This window comes from Amphibalanus amphitrite, unplaced genomic scaffold, assembly GCF_019059575.1.
Source record: "Amphibalanus amphitrite isolate SeventyFive unplaced genomic scaffold, NRLGWU_Aamphi_draft 000676F_arrow, whole genome shotgun sequence".
NCBI classification, from domain to species: domain Eukaryota; kingdom Metazoa; phylum Arthropoda; class Thecostraca; order Balanomorpha; family Balanidae; genus Amphibalanus; species Amphibalanus amphitrite.
In genome coordinates this window covers 340522-353347 of record NW_024882170.1, presented here as the reverse complement: position 1 = coordinate 353347, position 12826 = coordinate 340522, and the positions used below count along the sequence as shown (strand labels likewise).

At 51.9% G+C, this 12826-nt stretch overlaps 1 protein-coding gene across 1 annotated transcript in view; it reads right to left on the bottom strand.

Annotated features, from left to right (window-relative positions):
* Positions 1-9782, bottom strand: part of LOC122364437 (B-cell lymphoma/leukemia 11A-like) — a 31656-nt gene extending 21874 nt beyond the window's left edge. The window contains exon 1 of the mRNA XM_043334798.1: positions 9362-9782. Coding sequence (XP_043190733.1) covers positions 9362-9419 — 58 coding nt within the window. The 5' untranslated portion in view covers positions 9420-9782. The remainder of the gene's footprint in view (positions 1-9361) is intronic.
* Positions 9783-12826: the final 3044 nt, after the last annotated feature.

The window sequence follows — 12826 nt, the reverse complement described above, 5'->3', positions numbered from 1 at the left end:
AGTGGGGTTTCAGTTTCGTCTGACAAACAGACATCATTACAGGTGGTCGCGCGCTGGCCCTCGACGACGTTACATTGGAAGTCGGGGCTTGGAGGAGAATGTTGGTGGGTGCGGCAAAGAGTAATTGGGCACGTGATGATCTCTACTTGGCTATGTGGCAGATCTGAATTTAAACAGGTAACCAAACAAAGTCAAAGGGTTATTTATTTGTAAACATAGTCACAGACTAGCAAGAACATGTGTAGGTATAACTATAAATTTAGTCCCCCTTATTTCAGTTTACGTAGCACGTTAGAAAAATCCATGTTCTTTTAATTTATTAAGTTTTTCAACGAAAAGTTTAAGGCCACGTATATTTTCTAAATTTATGTTTTGACAGTGCTTATCACCTTCACCGGCCTCGCTTCATTCTTTCACAAGCATTCTCGCTTCAATACCTAACCAACTCACGCTTCGCTCTAGCCCATCCGTCGCCAGGGGTCATACCCCACCGGGTCAGTCGGGCCCATCCTACGCCGCGGGCGCCCGACCTCGCCACCCCTGACCTCGCCCCCCCCTGCGGTGACCTCCAGGGCGGCCGGCCGATCGGAACAGCTGACAACAAACACTCAAGGTCACGCCTCTTCGTGCCGTGCGCCGTCTGTCGCACGCGCCGCAGCGGAGCTGGAGCTAATGAGAGCTGTGGCAGCCCCACGCGGGGGGGGGGGGACGGCTGCCACGACCGTGAAGAGCCGTCTGAGGATAAACAGTCGGGCTAAATCGTGGTGGAGGGCTGAATAACACAGGGCTAGGAAACGGTTTCGCTGTGGGAAGAGCAGGGGCTGAGTTAGAGATACGTTGTGAAGGAATAGCGATAAATGCATGATGTGAAGAAGAAAAAAATACCGCAGTGAACTGACTCAAAAACCATAAGAGGTGACGACCAATGACTGAAGTACATTTCATTTCAAGCGAGAGTTGTCCAAAGCCAGACAGGTTACGAAGATGGGACCATAAGATTCGATACAGCACCAATCCAGACCCGCCCGAGATCTTGGTGATATGTCGTTTGTGGCTGTCAGGGGGCTGGCCGGGTCTCAGCTGGAGTTCGCCTGTCCGCCCCTGCCGACATCTGGCTACCTAGCACCAGTCTGTCTGCTCCCTCCCCCCTCCCCCCTCGAACGGTCACCGGTGCCCACAAAAACGACCGGTGAACCATACTGAATGCAGCGCTTGGACGCGGGCGCCACGATCCGTACAATGGGGATGATTGAGCCCAGTGACCCGAGTGACCCTGACCGGGGTGCGGGGCATTCAGGCGACGCGGTCAGAATCTGACCCTGACTGACCCCTGGCCACCCACTGAACGATAACCGCCTCAGGCGCGAGCAGCGTGACCGTCGAGGGACCTCGGGTGACATCTAAGTGACCCCGATCTGACCTCTGAGGGCCCGGAGGTTATCTCTAGGTGACTGTTGCGTGGATCGTCTTCAAGGCTGAAAGATACGTTTATTTACCCGTAAAGCGATCGATGATCGAACGCATGAGTGGACGTTCCTGTTTTACATATTAGTTATGACAAAACTTTTGACGAAGTGCATCGGCGTAGAATTTTTTAACAGCACGAACATAACTGTTGACATCCGCACCATCCGAGCTGGTGCTCCTGCTGTGACCTCCCACTATTTGATATCGACCTCCCGCCGTCCCAATATACCGACCAGATCCGTCCGCCCGCCTGCCCGCCCTATTGATCACACGCAATGGCCCTATTGGTTGCAACTATGCAGGCTTGCGCAAGCGGCGGCGGGGCGGCTGAATCCGGGAGCCACAGCGTACCGGCGGACTTCTGCCTGAGTAAACAGGATAAACAGCTCTGCGGAGCGCCGCGGGGGCGGCTGGGGAGGGGTCACGGCTCCGGGGAGGGGGGGGGGGGAGATCGAACGGGAGTGGTTGGCGCTTGTGCTGCCTGGAGCCTGTTACCTGGTACGCTCCGTGGATGTTTGTGCCACAACTGGACAAGGTAAATGCGGTAGTTTTGGAAATAAATCGACCATTGCGGACGGGACTGTGAATAAATGAGCAAACAGGCCACTCGCTTACCGCATTGGCTGCCGGCCGACGCAGGTAGGCAGGCCAGACGCAGCAGCACCGGCCTGCGCCACGGCTGAGCGGCCTGTTAACGACCTGCCGCGACTCAGCTTTGGCAGCCGAGGGCGCCTGGTCTGTGTCAATGACGTCATTAATGCGCAGCCCTCACTTAGGGGCAGCTGAAGAAGCCGGCCACTAAAACGGACATTAACTTTTTCAGACGTTTCTGTCAGACGAATATTGGTCGTTTTCATTTGTAGGAGTTAATTTAGATGACATCGGCTTGGCCATTTTTCAGTGTTAGTTTTTGTTCTAAATTCATTCGCCAGCGGCATATCAAATCAATTTAGCGTGGGGGCAGTTTGGTGCAGTTTGGCTCTCTCTAATCGGAACTATAATGCGAAAAAACTATCACGCGATGATTTGATTAGCCCTATTGTATTTATGGTTTTTATTCGTCACATTTTAGAGAAAAGATCGCGATGAAAACCTATGTAAGATATTGTGGCCGATCACGCTCTCTCCCGCAGCAAGAATCGCTAAAAGAAATCAGACTCGGTGTATGAATAAAAATCGTAATAATTAGGCAGCTGCAACAACTTGTGTCACATCATCTCAATTCTCAGCCGTAGCGTAACTCAGTAAGGACCTGCTGGTTCAATGTTAATTCCTACAGCCCATTCACCGCGGTTAGAGTCAGCCCTGTCACGAGACACCCAAATAGCTTGTCCAGCAGCAACGACTCGTTGAAAAACGGCCGTCCAGCAGGCCATACCTTTTGTGGACGGTTTGTTCGTTATTAACTGCGACCCCAGTAAGACATTTAGTCGTTCCGTGTCCCCTCAGCTGCATTGTGAAGTTGGTCAGCCATTCGCTCGGGGCTAGCGTGTCACTTCTGGTGAGTGTCATAACTCAGCGGCATAGACCTGTGAATGGGCGGTCGAGTGGACCAAAGGGGAGCGCCACGGGAAGTTGCCGAATTGAGGCTATTTGTGGGGTTTTCTGAGTTGTGGTTATGCGCTGAGTGATGGTGGATGGCCGAGTGGTCAGCATAACTAAGAGGTGGTTGTTGCTAGTTGAGTGAATCCTGGACATCAACTGCTTCCTGGCACGATAGTGATAGTGACGCAATGTTCTAAGCACCTTGAAAATAGCATAGTTCTCAGTGACCCCAGAATTTCACAATGGCATGGGCCGTGGCAAAAAGAGCTGAATGCTGAGAAACAAGCTGCACTTAACAGTACCACACGTATACAAATTTGTTTCGCAAATCAAGCTGATCTATTTCTTCCCCGGCTAAATCTCTACCCGGGCTAAAATTATATCAATGAATTATCTAAGAACTAACCAATTCTGAGAGAAAATATAAATCCTTCCTCCACGGTTTTATATTCATATGAACACGCCACACGGAGGGAACCTAGGCTCCCGCTGGAACTCACATCTGTCCACTGCCCAGTACGGTCACACATCACTCATGGTTTGGCCTTGGAAGGCAGAGAACCACTCTGGAGCCTCGGGCATCCGCATCACTCTCGGCTCATCCCATTCATCAGTGTACGCATTTTTCATGGCGACCACAATGACACCGGTGTGGCGCCGCCGCCGAGGCCGGGTGGCCGAAACCTGGCCTTGCAGGCCAGGTTAGACGGTAAATACTAAATAGACAACATTACAGAACAGGAGTTAGAAGATCACTTACCACTAGGGCAGGTTATCAGGTTGTGCTGCCTTAGTGCAGTGTGAAAACAGTGAATCGGAATAGGAGTTGGAGGATATCAACGAATTGATTTAGGCTTGTCACTCGTCACTCGTCAGCTTTGCAACTTGCAAGGAACTGCGCCACGGCAAGATCCAAGGCAAGGAGAATAGCTGAGCTGAGCTGTGCTGAGCTGGGCTGGGCTGTACTGGGCTGGTTCGATAGAATCAGGCGCGCTGACCATTTGTCTCTAGTTTGTCCCTGTTTGTGACCGCAAATCGTCTCGGCAGTCACAAATTGTCATCTCCTTACCAGTTACCATCGGCTATGGGGACAAACTCCCGTTTGAGTAATGACACTGTCCTTTGTCTCGGCAATCTTCCAGCTCCCTTGGGACATAGGTGAGGCATCCTGAGGCAGTGGCTCGTCTCTGATGGACATAGAGGCCCGGCAGGTTCCAGTCCGGCCACCGGGAGGGCAGTAATGGAAAGCGAGGAGCGATTTGTCGGACAATTAGTGGCTGGTGTTGGCTGAAGGCTGATTAGAGCAGGTCATCACCGCCTCTGGAAAGGAGCAAAGTGATTCCGTGGTGGTTTAGAAATGGGGGTAATGGCCTTTGGAGAGTAGAATGGCGGAAACTCTATGGATGCGTTCAGGATCGAACCTAACGTGCAGGTGCTCTCCATCGATTAGACTGTAACAGAACTTCATGTCACTGGCACCCAACAGAAAACTAGCGACATAAGTTGGTTTATTTTTAAGTTTCAAAGAAAGAAAAGCTTGATTAATTTTTGTTACAATGATGCCTTTATCTGCCATACTCTCGCACAGTCGCAGGGGAGTGCGTGACACCAACGGATTAACACGTTCAGTCCGGAGACCACCCACTGTCCGCCGTTTTTCACCGAGCTTATCCAAACCCTGAATGCCCCGCAACCCAAAACCGGTCGTTGAGTCCATGATTGACTGACCATTGGCCGCATTCATCTCACCAACAATACTCCACCGCCACGGTTACCATTTCCTAAACTCGCGCTGCCACCGGGGTCGGTTAAACGGGGGGCGGGTGCAGTCGGCTGGCCGCGACCGAAGACTAGATTTATCGCTTCTGTCTCCTCCCCCCTGCCGCGGCGACTAATGTGACAATTAGGCGAGGGTGATTGAAACGCAGTGACGCGGGTCGCCCCTGCCGGCGTGCACGCGTCTGGCGGGGTCGGGAGGCAGGTGGACCGAGAGGTATGCCATGGTCCTGCCAGTCCCTGGGGAGGGATTTAGGCCTGTGAGCGTCTCAAAGGGGATATTTCTGAGGGCGGGTTCATGACGGGGCGTGAGAGAGAGAGAGAGAGAGAGAGAGAGAGAGAGAGAGAGAGAGAGAGAGAGAGAGAGAGAGAGAGAGAGAGAGAGAGAGAGAGAGAGAGAGAGAGAGAGAGAGAGAGGAGAGAGAGAAAGAGAGAGAGAGAGAGAGAGAGAGAGAGAGAGAGAGAGAGAGAGAGAGAGAGAGAGAGAGAGAGAGAGAGAGAGAGCAGAGCAGAGCAGAGCAGAGCAGAGCAGAGCAGAGGAGAATATAGAAAAGAGGGGAAGAGAGGAGAGCATAAAAGCATCATCCATCAATTCGGAGCCGGTCAAACTAAAGCAATCAATGAGCCAAACCAAACTGGACCAAGCGGGCCCAACTGAGAACCAGCTAGACCCAGCTGACCAGCGATCTAAAAACCGACCCTCACTGGGGGGTGAGGACGTGAAAGCTGCACTGTGACCTCAGCGGTGGTCGGGGCGGGGCTGAGGTCTTCCGGACCGACCGGTCAGGATGTCCTGTGTGCAGTGCGGTTGGTACACGGACCGGACGAGTGAAAACGGGCGAGTGACGCCCGATGGGCACCGTACTGACACGATAAAGTGAGAGGATTTCCGACCGCACTGGTCAGAACCTTGTTACTGCACTGGCGCCACGGAGGAGCACCGCAACTTACCACTGCATGGCGAATCGGAAGCATGAAGATGAAGAATGAATTTGTGCAATGCGGAAATTTCCGTCCAGTCGATTCCGACTTTTTCATGTTTTTACGAGAAACATTACGTAGCTGTAAAAAATGTTTTTGAACAACTCTACTGCTGAACAAAGTGACAAAATGCCAACAGAAGCGGCTTCATTTGTTCTTGTAAGCTCATCGGTTATGAGTCATTAGTTATTTTATAAGCTGATGTGCTTTCATAGTAAGCCCTTCTGACAGTTTGTAATTTATATTTGCACAAATTGATTCGATTTACCCGGAGTGTCCAGATTCCCCACCGCACCCGGCAGCTGACGGGCCAACCGCTCCCCTGTCATCCCGACCGCACCGCAACCACTCCCACGAGACAGCCCGTGTCCCTCTGTGTGTGCACTGTCCTCCGTCCCCCTCCGACCGGCGCGGCGCGGCGGCGGCGGGCTGCAAAAACAGCCGACACCGGTGCCCATTGAGCTCCGTTTTTACCGACGACAAAGCCTCCGCCCGGGGAAGGAAGGGGAGCAGCCGCAGCCGTTCCCCTCACGGTTCCGCCGGCCGCGAGAAAGGGGTGGCGCCGCGCGAGACACATCCGGATAAATAGCATAGCGCACCGGTCATTGGCACCCGCCGCCACCGGCCAGGGGTGGGGGAGGGCGAGAGGGGCGATCGTCCGCTAAAAACCGCCGGAGGAGATAGCCGGCGGTGGGAAAAACGACCGTGATTGGAGGGACGAGGGGGAAAGGTGGTGGACGGGGCACCTGGCCGCATTCGTCACGGGAAGAGTGACAGGCTGCGCGATGAAACTGGATCCGAGAGAAACAGCGATGCTTGGCGGCGACCAGTGAGGTGGATGCTCGATGGAAGTGATAAAAGTTCCTGAATTTCACTGATTTATATAACAAAATATAAATTTGGACAGTGGGTCAACAACGACTTTCATTCATACCTATATTTGATACTTATTTATTTTAAATCGGATAAAAACCACGATACCACAAGTCATCTTCCCGAACTCATCGTTTCTTTTCACCACACGCGCCAGCATCATTCTAAGGGGGAGAGGGGAGGGGCAACGTCCGCTGAGGCTCGATCGAGCCATGGACGCTGGCTCCATGGGTCGGCAGCCCGGCTGGCCAACGGTGGTGGGTCGTTTATCCCGATTGAGTCCCAGATGATGGAGTGGTTGCCGTGAAGCGGCTGTAACTAGCGACAGGGCAGCGCCACGCGGCGGGACGTAGCGGGACGCGACGGGACGCGACGGGACGTGGGACGGAGCGGTGGGAGGGAAGGAGGGATGGGATGATGGGACGATGGGAGAGCGGATAGAGGGAGAGTAGGGATGGTAGAACTTTGATACAACATGGTGGTGTACCAAGAAGAGAATGCACAAAAACGATCAGACGGACAGTGTGCTATGGCCAAAGGCTGCTTACAACCAATTCATCCATGTTGAAGTATTTATCCGCAGAGCTTGAGCTGGTTGGGTAGTTTATACAAGACAGGTAGGGCCTATCGGCATTAATCGATCGGTTCTGAGGTGTCGCGATTCAAGGAAACCGCAGGGACGATACATTTGAGACGGAGAACTGGAGAGGAATGAGGACGGTGCGGCCGAGAGGACGATCTCCGAGGACCCCTGCAGCGATCGGCCGAACCACACGCGCTATGACGTCACCGTTCTGCGGTGCGCGATTGAAGTGTGCTCAGGCGGAAGGCTTTGAAGTGCCGCCCACAATGGCTGCTAGGGTTTACGGGGGTGGCTGGTGTGAGGGCGGCAACGGACGGGCAAAAGGGGAGATTGCAACATGCTCGGCTGGATGTGATAGGGGAAGATTTGAAACTGGAGGATCAACACCGAAAAGCATTCAACCCTCAAACGCTCAGTTGAAAACATAATTACATAAACCCACCTGTATATTTATCTAACAGGTATCTGACAACGTAGAATACTGTTGGGGCATGCAAAACATTTGAATGTAGGCGAAAAATAAGGAATACAATCTATGGAAACCTAAGGTCACCATCCAATGTCACTCTTCTGCAGATAATTGAACGTAATGGTCCGATTTAAAGAGCAATTAATGGCTCGACTACGACAAAAGGCGGCACCGAAATTTACTGGCTCGTTCGAACAGTGGAGGTTCAACAGAGCAGAACGGGTCAGTTCAAAAGCATAGTTTATCGTCAGAGTTCCTTTTATATTTCTGCATGATCTATTGATCTAGTATACAGGTATCTACGATAAGGACTCGTGGACAAACGTCACTTGCTCAGAAAGTCTATGACCGCTTCCACAGAGTTTACTCAAGTAGAGGCTTGATCGAGGCATTATCAACGGCATGAAAGATAAAGCTGATAGAATAGAGTATGTGTGAGAGATAGTTAGTAAGCACTGTGTTGGATAATACCAAGGAATAAGCAGCTGTCACTGCACGGATCATGTCTAACTGCCTTTTGTGACTTTGGGAAATCAATGCCACAAATCAGTGCCCTCATACTTTTCATTTTGCTGCACTTTTTTTGCAGAGCCGGTCAGAACCGGGCGGCATGATGAGCACAACGACATCCAAAGTGCACCAAAAAATTAGGGTCCGCAGTGCTGCATCACATATTTCCGCCTATCTGAAATTGCCAGCCTGGAAGGCAGCTGTCGGAAAATGTTCAACAAGCCATATCTTTGCATGCATTCTCACCCCCAATGCTCACCAGTGCAAAGCCAACAGACGACATCTAAAAAGAGAGATGACAAAATGCCTAAATGACATTGGCGTGGCGAATATGATGTCATGAGTCAAAGTGGTCGGTAACTTGAAAGCCATGAACTTTTCTGATTTTGCTTATATAACGACTCAATAGCCGAATAACTAAATGACACTTATATAACGCACAATGTAAACGTCACCAATGTCCACTCGGTAACACCGGTATCGACTCATGGCTGTCATCGAACGGCATAGGGCTGGGTACATACATTTATTAATTCTACTTACCAGCCTTCAAACGAGCTAGCCAAATTGCGACTCTCGTCACACACAGGCGGCTAATCGCCTGTTCTTTTTTTCTTTTTCGCTTAGGCTATATCTTGGAATGTGGATAGCCCCAACTACCATACACCTGTCGAACTTATTTCTGAGAACAGGCCCGTAGGCTAGCTCAGCACCCTCGGCCGGTTGGTGGGAGAGGCTGACAGAGCGGTAGTTGTCTGTCTGACAGCCATGTGGAGTGGCAGTGACAGCAGTCTGGGCAGCACCCGTGTCACTCCAGTGGTGAATGATACGCGGCAAACGCGGAGGAGTGGGAGAGACGTACGGGAGGCCAACTGCGTACGTGGCATTTGTAGCCGATTATCGTTGGCGAATGGCGACACATTCTTCGCACTCTTCGCAGATCAACACAAAATGCCGATTGGTAGTCAATTTCAAGCGGTATGGTACTTACGTGTACATAACATTATGTTATCAAAAACCACAAAGCCTGCACTTACCGCCGAGCGCCTTTGCAGTGAAAAGTGATCGATTTTGGTTCTGCAAATACCTTTTTCACACACACAAGATCCAATGATCCAGCCAGCGTGTCTGTAAAGACGTGCAGCTTCTTCACTCACCTCTGTCCGGCTGGATGTCCTGGACGATCCGCACCGACGGCGGCATCTTCACCCTCATCCTGACGTCACGCAGAGGTCGATGATGACGTCACGTTCTGTACTGAGTGACAGTGACCTCAGGTCAGGTCAGTCCGGGTCACTTCAGGCCCGCTTAAGTGGTAGTTTATTCGCGGTGGATGGAAGTCCGTCACGAATGAAGAAGTCCTTTTGGAATCACGTGATTCTAATTCCAGTCGACCACTGGTCACTCGGTGGGTGACCTCGAGTGACCTCTGCCCAGTGCACCTCTGACCACTGGTCACCAGTGGTCAGCGCCGGTCAGTCTCCGTTGGTCAGCTCCTGGACAGCTCCTGGACAGCTCCTGGACGGCCCCTGGACGGCTCCAGACGCGTGCTGCTCGCCACACAGCACGGCGGCGACTGGCTGCGACGGCGGCGGCGCCGGACGCGACGGGCCGGGCCGGCCGGCGGCCAGCGCAGCCAGCCAGCGGCCACCGGGGCTGGCCGGCCGGCCAACCAGCGGCCAGCAGCGGCGCTACCCCCTCCCCCCCCCGACAGCCGGCAGGGCAGGCAGTCGGGAGGCAGGTCGGGATGATAGAAGTATGTAAAAAACGACTAAAGTGATTTACTTGCAATCTATGGTAGAAACGCTCAACAACGCATACAACATGCAAAGCGCATGCTACATAACCTTGAAGTTTGATATTTTTTCATTTTGCTTTGCTGAAAAAATGGCAGCAGATAATTCAGTTCGCGCTGGAGCACGCGCCCATGATGTGCGCACGCTGTTTCGTGTGTCATGCGAATTTATAACGTCTGAAATGAATGTCTCTCTCAATCATCTATCGCTGTTGCCTGTTAGCTATGTAGTTCCAGCAATCACTCGTATGCTGATTGGAATTTATCGTTCTAACTCATCAAGCAAGTTCACTATAGGCGTATGAAAACATTGATGGCATTCGAGGGATTATTTATGCTTCAATTCACGACATTTCGTCTAGTGTCTGATGTTAAATCTGGCCTGTTGTCGTTACAAATGCTTGAATATAAATGCAAATAAGTTAAATGAAATTGTAAAAAATGAAGGAAGTTCCAAGTACATCTTCAATTTATCACTTAGTTCCTTCCGACTGCTATTGCGAATTTTATGCGACTAGCTGAAAAAACATGAAAATCTTTATAGGTACCAGCATGTGAATTTTGAAAGCAAGCGCAGCTGAACTTTTTAACCAAAGTTTTAACCCCAAATGTCCATTTATATATTTATTTTTTACTGTCACCGTCTGAGCGCTTGCCCCACACCAAAAATATAGGTGTCAGTACAAAGTGTGTGTCAGTTTCCGTCGATCCTGGGCGGTGGTGCGCGCAGTGTCCTGCCGTCCTCCCTTGTCCTATCCCATCGCGTCCCACCTCGCCCCACGTCCCGTTCCATGTCGCTCCTGGCTTCATTCACCACCGCTGGCCATTGTGAGTCCAGCTGCCGCATTGGACACCGTCCGCTGCTGGGATGACGGTGCAGGACACTATCATCCTCCCTCCGCCATCCGCCGTCCGCCGTACGGCGACCAACAGCAGCAGATGCCTGGCGCGGCCCATAGACGCGTCATCGGCGACCAGTGCGGTCACGGGTCAAAGCGTCGGCCCGGCAGTGACCCGTGCGCCACAATACGCCACCGACGCACCACAATACGCCACCAGCGCGCCAAAGAACGTCACCCAGATGACGGTTGGTCGTCGCTCATCGTACGGACGGCCGGCCGGGGAACGGGGACAGTTACTACACCGGCGCGGCTGGGCGGAGGAAGGACTGCATCGGGGTCATGACCTCAGTCACGTGACCATTGTGCGGTCAGTTGACGCCAACTGCTAGTGCTAGCTACATACTTACTTGTCCTTACATGGGTGAGGTGAGAGGATGTGATATCCTCTTTGACAAGACATGTGGTGTGGCATGGTACTTACATGATTAATTGTGTCATGAAAACATGATTTTTTCGGATCATTTGTGGATTGTAATTGTGTTAGTCCCCAAAATAAAAACAATGATTTAGTTGTGTGAGAAGCAAAATAGATGGTCTTTGCTAGGACTAGGTCCTCGATTATACCTAACTATTAAAGCATAAATTGGCACGGCGACAGTAATCCATCAGAGTCCACCGACCCTCACCCGGTGATGATCGCGACTAGTGATGTCAATTACAGAAAATCGGAATACCGATACCAAACCAAATACCAACCAAAACCATGGGGAAATACCGAAACCAAACCAACTTGGGAACATGAGAGAAATACCAACTTTTTACCGATTTCTTAGCCTCTTATGCATTAGTGAGGATTCATGATACCAACAAAATACCAAACACATTAGGATTGAAATACCAAATACTAAGTTGGTATCGGTTTGGTATCGGTATACCAAAAAGTTGGTATCCGATTGACATCTCTAATCGCGACGGTCCACCGTTTCGGGGGCGCACGATGCACAGTGCACACTGCACTGCTGCGCGACCGCAGCGGCCGTTAATCTGCCGTTACCCGGCTCCTAGCGGAACTGAGTGACCCCTATGGACCATGGGTCGGCGGGCGGGGCCGCGCCCGCAGGACGGGAGATGCTGCCGTGTGCACCGGTGCATGTGCACAGTGCAGCACGGTGTGCACTAGGCGCAGGTGTGCACGCCGACCGGGGATGACTGATGGCGGGAGGCAGCGGGCGGGACCGGAGATGTGACGGGTCGCATAACGGGCGGGGTCGCACGAGACTCGGGGCGGTTGTTGGGCGTCGTGCATGGTGTGCATGACTGCATTGTTGCATACAGTTTCACCAACTCGGTAAGTGGTTCGCTTGAAATCTTAGAACCATACTCCGATTTGAAAAACAGTTTCGTTATGTTGGGTGTTTTGAAGTAGTTGATGCTCTTTTGCTGCTCTTGCAGCCTTTTCAGCGCTCCCTCTAAACATCCAGTTAGCCTTTGCCGAGGCGCTGACGAAAAGAGACACCTGACCTTGGTTTGGTGACCCGGTGCCCAGTGGGGTCACTGGGGTCACCGGATGAGCGCCCCTCTCACCGCTGCAGAGGCCCCTCTCGGTCGTCCGTCACAGTTCCCAGCCAGGCGCTGGTCAGGGCCGCCTCCGATTGAGATAATGATGGGAAAGTGGCCGGGAGTCTTCTCCCGGTGGACGGATGGAAACCATTGTTGAAATACGACTGGCGGTTTGACCTGGTTGCAATGAGATGGGGTTGTGGGTCGCAGTATGTTTCGTAGAGGGGCGTTGGGGCTGATTATGCAGCGTAAAGAGCTGAGATGAAAGTGGCCATGGCCGAGGAATCCAGCACGCCCCATCATGATGCTCGTCTCACGCTGAATTATTGTCCAATGTCTATCTTTCTGAGAATAGTGGAAGCAGCTTGCATTGCGATAAAACGTGCATATTTGTGTGACAATGCATTGGTCCGGAAAGCTTATAA